Raw genomic sequence first — 6,656 nt, 5'->3', positions numbered from 1 at the left:
ATTATTGTTAATGTTGTGTTGAAAAAAACCCGTAGATCCCTCAGTTAGATGTGGTTTTGATAAATGGAGGTTATGAATGCAACCAGTGCACTGGTTATCTCACAGCTTCATCCTGAGCTTGCGTTAGTGCTTGTATTGAACATTTTTGACAGTATGTGTTACTGGCAGGTTTAATGGTTTCCTCCCATCTCTCACCTTTTCATCACCAAAATCATCATGTACTTCAGGTCAATAAAAAGTAATGGCATTCATTGTGTACTTATCAAGACAATAGATCTCTTCCATCATGTTCCAGTTTTATTATATCAAGGCAAAACATCATGAACCTAAACACACAGAAACTTAGTACAAAAGCAATAATACATAAATCTTAGTGACATTGTCAGCAGACACAGCAGTGATTCAATATAATGTTTAAGTTCAAATATGAAATACAAACCATCAGATGAAGATTAAAAGGAAGAACCTTTAACCAGGAATCTGCAAATCAGCGCGAGGTAGCCAGCTGTAAATGAACACAGCTTCTTCATGATCTGTTTCCATCAACAGATCAAAACTTTACAAAACATTTGGCCATATTTTATGTCATTTACAATAACTCAGTATTCATTTCCTGTTTATAGAACTGAAGATATCTGGAGAAATCTAAGAATGTTTTACAATCAAGACTAAATGAAAACCATTAAAAAAACCTTGCAGGAATGCTTTGCTGAACATCACACAGTAACATGCTGTTGCCAGATTTGATAGAGGAAGCCCAACAAGATAAAAGGTGAGTGATATGAAGAAAAACAAAGCTCTTATGTTTAAGAGGTCTTACGTCCTGCTTATCTACGTCGTGCTTTAAGGGTTGGGTCGAATCTCAGCGTAGTTCTTCTCCACCTGTGAGAAACGCACCACTTTCATGAAGCTGGGTTTCCCTTTTCTATCATCCCACAGGTATTCAGGTGAGAGCACCTTGGTGGGTTTGTTGTACAGGAAGTACTTGTTCAGGTGAGACTCTTCCTGCCAAACTGCTTCGATCTTATTGGCTCGGTCCACATCCAGATTCATGCGGCACGTCTTCACCAGCTTGAGCACTTTGTCGGGGCGTCCTCCGATCACGGCCCCTCCGTAGTAGTAGTCTCCTTCGTTAAAAGGTATATAGGCTTGAGATTCGGGGCGACGCTCGTACGTGAACTGGTCCCGAGATGTTCCAAAAAACCAGGCATGTAGAGTGCCGACAAGGTCACCAAGAGACTCCGCCCCCCAATGAGCATAGAATTTGGAGTCGACGTCGAGGCAGAAAATATAGTCTGCCTTGTTGATGACTTCGTCTTCGATGAGTTTCTCGATCATCTCCATCCTGCGTAGAGAGATTTCCTGCCAGCGGTTCGAGCTTGAGGTTTTTATCACGGTCAGCTGACGCCCCTCCCCCAGCGTTACCGTGGGAACCTCATCTGGGAGATCTGTAAACACATAATAGTGCACTCGGTAGCCCACCATGAAGTGCTGCTCCGCGGATTCTAGGACGTCCTTCAGGAAACGTACATACCTGCAGGAGATGATTCAGATTGTTCATCAAAAAACATGAGAACTGAGCCATGAAGGAAATCAGGCAATGAACTGAGGGCCTCGGACCATCGGATTATGATTTATAATAGAAACATAGATTTAACTTATTTTATTTTCGTCTCAGGGTGATAATTACAGCTATTTTAGCACAAAGGTGTGCTGGTGAATGTGGCAGGAAATCTAATAAGCCTGGTTTTGCATTTAATTGAATTTCGAGCGTTATCATTAACATTATTAACACAGCTACAGATTTACCCTCGGTCAACACTCACAGTGTGTGACCCACAATGCCTTGTACTTCACAGACATGACGTAATACTGTGGAATGACTTACTTGCCCAGAGCGAAGACAGTGGTTGCCACGGTGATGTTCTGTTGTTTGTAGATGGCATCAATCACTGTCAGGTCAAATGTACCCTCCCATACAATTGGAGCTAACCACCGGCTCATGGTGGCAATGTCTGGTCGACTGACCACACGTGCACACACAAACACACAAGCTTTTACATAGTCTACTATTATCTAGATAGGTGACATATTAAAGGAAAAACCTGTTATCTAGTAGGTATGTATAGATGACATATTAAAGGAAAAATCTCTCTCTCTCTCTCTCTCTCTCTCTCTCTCTCTCTTTTCCTGTAGTTTTGTGCACACATTTACTCACCTACTACTCACACTGGGCTGGTTGCATGTCATTCTAATGAAAAGGAAAAAAGAACAAAAAATGTTTATGAACTATTCAATATGTAAAATGTAATCATTTATTTTATTTCAAAGAGACAAATATTTAATGTATTTATTAAGGATAAGATGTATTAAGTATTAATAGTGAAGAGGTCAGGAGTTAGTTGTGTTGATATTTAGTTATATAATTAGTTTAAGCAGTAGTTTATTTATTTATTTATTTATTTATTTAATGATATATTATTATTATGATTATTATTATTATGCATTGTGATGCAGAATCAGGAGGTGAGTTTATTGACATTTTCATGGTGTTTTTTTTGTTTTGTCATAGTGCCAAGACTCAGTCAGTTCTGCAGAACATTCCCTTCCATGTCGACACTCATTTCCATGTTATTTGAGCTATAGAGTGGCTTTAGGGTCATCTGTTCCTTTAACACAATGTCAGGATAGAACATCAACATAAATACATAGTGGTCCATCAAGTCAAGAACAGATCTCTAGTGTGTTTATCAGTCCTGGGGTCACTAATGAGCCATGAGCCTAGGGTTAGCCTAACCCTAACCCTAACCCGAGCCATGAGCCATAATGAGCCACTAATGATCCATGTGCAGAACAAAACCACTTAAATAATCCAAACAGAAGTATCCAAATCATCAGACAAAGGTAGAGTGGATAAACAGGCAGGAAAATCAGGTAACCAGAAAAGACAGTCAGCGGTGCAAACAAATCAAAAGGACAAATTCAGACCAGCAAAAATCCAATAAGCAAAAACAGGTCATACACATAGGCAAAATAGAATCAGAAATACAATGCTGGGTATGTAGACAAACTAATGATACTTTGCCAAGCTGTGATGGAGTGAGTGTGTTCAAATGTCTATAAAACCGGTAATGAACTCTATAACCCAGAAGTCTAGAATCTTATCTCCTCTTCTGTGAGTTGATAATGTAACTGATAAAATATGTGGGGGACCTATCAACCTCAAAGGGTGGTGTTGGTGGTGTGGAATTTTCAGCCGTGGAGTTGTGGGTGTGGGCTGGTTTGAGATGATGAGATGTGGTAGCTGTGGGGTAGTTCTAAGTAGTAGGTTACTGGATTGATTTGCTGAAGGATTTTGAATGAACTGATGTACCTGGGGCAATCCTCCGTCCTTTTTTCGACAAAGAAGAACCCGGAAGCAGCAGGAGAGGTGGCGGGACGAATAAAATCGGCCGTATATACTCCTCCATTGCTTGGGCTTTTGGAGCAGATAATGGGCTCTTCAGGAAAGTGATGTTAGGAAGTAAGTCAATGGCACAATCCCATGGCAGATGAGGAGGGAGAGTGGAAGCACGTTCCTTACTTCAAACCTCCCAGAGGTCTTGATATTCCTTAGGAATGTACGTAGCTGATGAAATGTGGGGACTTTCTATAGAAGTAGTGTGGCAGGGTAGAATGAGATGTTGTTTCAAATAGTGGAGTTGACAGTGAGGGTCACTATTGGATGAGTTCTTTCTTAGTCCATGATATTTGTGGATCATGATCCTGAAGCCATGGGAAACCCAGGATGATTTGGTTCGCAGGTGATGATGTGATCTGAAGTACTATTTCTTCCGTGTGAACCAGGCCGGTTTGGAGGTTTGCTGAGTAATGAGGCCGTCTGCAATAGGCTGGTTTTCCACTGCTGTGATTTTCAGTGGGCTGGCATGCTGAGTTAGGGGAAGTTGGAGTTCTTCTGTGAGTTGGCAGTGGATGATGTTAAGAGCTATGCCAGAGTCAACTAGGGCTGAAACACAATGAGAGGTATCACCATAATGCACCAGGATGGGGAGGTGAAAACTTAGAGAGCAAGTATGAGGGCTCAGGTTAGTCATGCGAGATACAGGTTTCTCTGGACAAGACATGCAGCACTGTCCAGCTTGTCCACAGTAGAATCATATCTGAAGACATTGTCTTCGTAGCCACTCCTCAGGTGACAGATTAAATTATCCAAGCGGATGGCTTTGGTGATGTACTGGTCTAGAGAAGAATCCTCATCTCTGCACGCCAGTTCAGCCTGCGCTCAGCCCTTCTTTGAAAATGGCCCTGAGTACTGGTTCATTCCATCTTCTTTGCATCGTGAAAGTGCAGAATTTGACTGCATAATCTGCAGTGGAATCAGTGCCATGGTGCAGGTGCATGAGTTGTACAGAAACATTGCAGCTCGTACCGCGTCGCTCCTAGCTCCAGTGGGGTTCGCCAAAGCTCAGAGAAGCTGCGTGTTGGTGTTTTGGAGAATGGTGAGTTGTTCTTAATAAGCCGCAATAGCCTGGCTTTGTTGCGCTACTATAGCTTGCAGCTGAGTTGGGCCTGCTGGATCCATTATTGGCAAAGTATCCTGTAACAGGATTTGAGACGGATCCATATGCGGAACAAAACCACTTTAATAATCCAAACAGAGGTATCCAAGTCGTCAGACAAAGGCAATGTGGATAAACAGGCAGGAAAATCAGGTAACAAGAAAAAACATCCAGCGAGGCAAAGAAATCAAAAGGGCAAATACAAAACAGTGAAAATCCAGTAAGCAAAAACAGATCATATACAGTGAAATAGAATCAGAAATACAAGGCTTGGTACGTAGATAAACTAACAACACTTTGCAAGTGAGAAGGTGCTAAAGGGGCAGCAAGCAGTCATGCTGGGATTTTATATACGATCATAAACCAGAAAGAGACTTTAGAGCTAAGTTCTTAATGTGTCTGTACGTGTACACAAAGGTGTTTAATATTTTCTGACATGGGGAAAGTCTTCAGGACAGAAGAGTGTCTCTGTTACTAAAAGCTGCATTGTTTGTATTACTAACTTCAACAGAGAGACAAAATCAAAGCTGGTGATCCACCAATCAGGGACAGGAGCTGACTTGCATTTACAATTACATTTCTGGCATCGGGCAGACGATCTTATCCAGAGTGACGTACAACAGTGCTTTGAAGTCTCCATCAATGAATACATTAACACTGGTTCAATAGGTCACAGACTTAGAATACCATCAGCCTAAAAACTGTATTTTTAAATCAACATACAACAAAGAGGTAGGAAATGTCAGTGACCATTGTCATCTAGGGAAAGTTCATCTACGGTGTTTGGTCATCTAGGGGAAGTTCATTCTACCACCTCGGTGTCAGAGCAGAGAAGAGTCTAGATGTATACCTACCTCTTACCCTGAGAGATGGTGGGAGCAGTTGAGCAGTGCTAGTAGATCAGAGGGAGCGAGGTGCAGTGTGAGGAGTAATAGATCTTTGAGGTCAGAGGGAGCTGCTCCATTCCTGGCTTTGCAGGCCAGCGTCAGTGTTTTGAATCTGATACAGCTACCGGAAGCCAGTGGTGGAGTGTAGCAGTGGGGTGGTGTGGGAGAACTTAGGCAGGTTGAAAACAAGTCTGCAGCTGCATTTTGGATTGCATTCAGAGGTAGACCTGCCAGTTGCAGTAGTCCAGTCTCGAAATGACCAGACTGAACAAGTTATTTGGTAGATGTTGCAAATACTTGTATAATAAGTAATTATTGTGTTTGAATGAAAGGAAAGATGCACATGTTCTACATGTTCTGTGTGTGTGTGTGTGTGTGTGTGAGACCTCACCCTGCAGGAAAGATTAAGTCCATATCATGTTTTTCTTCCCTGCAAGAAAAACAGGTACAGACTTTGTGCATATACAGTACAGATAAATGAGTAACAATAACACACTGGTGCATGTACTCACACAGTCGGTCTGCACTCCAACACATCACTGAAAACACAAAACACACAACATCTGGGTTCAGCACACACTTACTAGAACATAGGTTTGTTCATCCTGAGCAAGCGCTTTCATCCATGTGCTATAACCAGGAACATTGGGTGAGGTGGGAATACCTGCCCCTCGCAGGGTAAAGTACACACACTCATTCACACCTGAGAGGTCGGGGTAGGGGGCAGTTTAGAGCAGCCAGGCCACCAATTCATGTTTTTAGGTGAAGTGAGTAGAAATAAGTAACTGATGTAAATTGATATGGAAAGAACTCTCTCTCTCTTCCTCTCTCTCTCTCTCACACACACACATTCTCTCTCTCTCTCTCTCTCTCTCTCTCTCTCTCTTTCTCTCTCTCTCTCTCTCTGTCACATACACACACACACACTCGCTCTCTTTCTCACTCTCTCTCTGTCACATACACACACACACACACACACACACACTCGCTCTCTTTCTCACTCTCTCTCTGTCACACACACACTCGCTCTCTCTCTCTTTCTCACTCTCTCTCTGTCACACACACACACACACACTCACACACACACATGATGAGTGTGTACTGCTTACCTGAACCAGGAAGAGGTATATTTGAAGTAACTATACCTGAGGAATAACACACACACACACACACACATTTTGAACCTAAATATTTGTTTAGTTGTGCAGTT

General features: G+C 42.2%; 1 protein-coding gene across 1 annotated transcript; it reads right to left on the bottom strand.

Annotated features, from left to right (window-relative positions):
• Window positions 1-352: 352 nt before the first annotated feature.
• On the bottom strand, window positions 353-6,042 carry LOC131348581 (histo-blood group ABO system transferase-like). The gene is made up of 5 exons (XM_058383669.1): window positions 5,959-6,042; window positions 5,838-5,876; window positions 2,219-2,251; window positions 1,889-2,023; window positions 353-1,534 (listed from the first exon to the last, which is right to left on the bottom strand). Exons 2-5 carry the CDS (start codon window positions 5,858-5,860, stop codon window positions 844-846), a joined length of 882 nt encoding a protein of 293 aa, XP_058239652.1. The 5' UTR covers window positions 5,861-5,876; window positions 5,959-6,042; the 3' UTR covers window positions 353-843.
• Between the last annotated feature and the right edge of the window lie 614 nt (window positions 6,043-6,656).

This window comes from Hemibagrus wyckioides, linkage group LG28, assembly GCF_019097595.1.
Source record: "Hemibagrus wyckioides isolate EC202008001 linkage group LG28, SWU_Hwy_1.0, whole genome shotgun sequence".
In the NCBI taxonomy this organism is placed as follows: Eukaryota; Metazoa; Chordata; class Actinopteri; order Siluriformes; family Bagridae; genus Hemibagrus; species Hemibagrus wyckioides.
The sequence above is the reverse complement of the archived record's forward strand: the minus strand, read 5'-3'. Positions and strand labels throughout refer to the sequence as shown.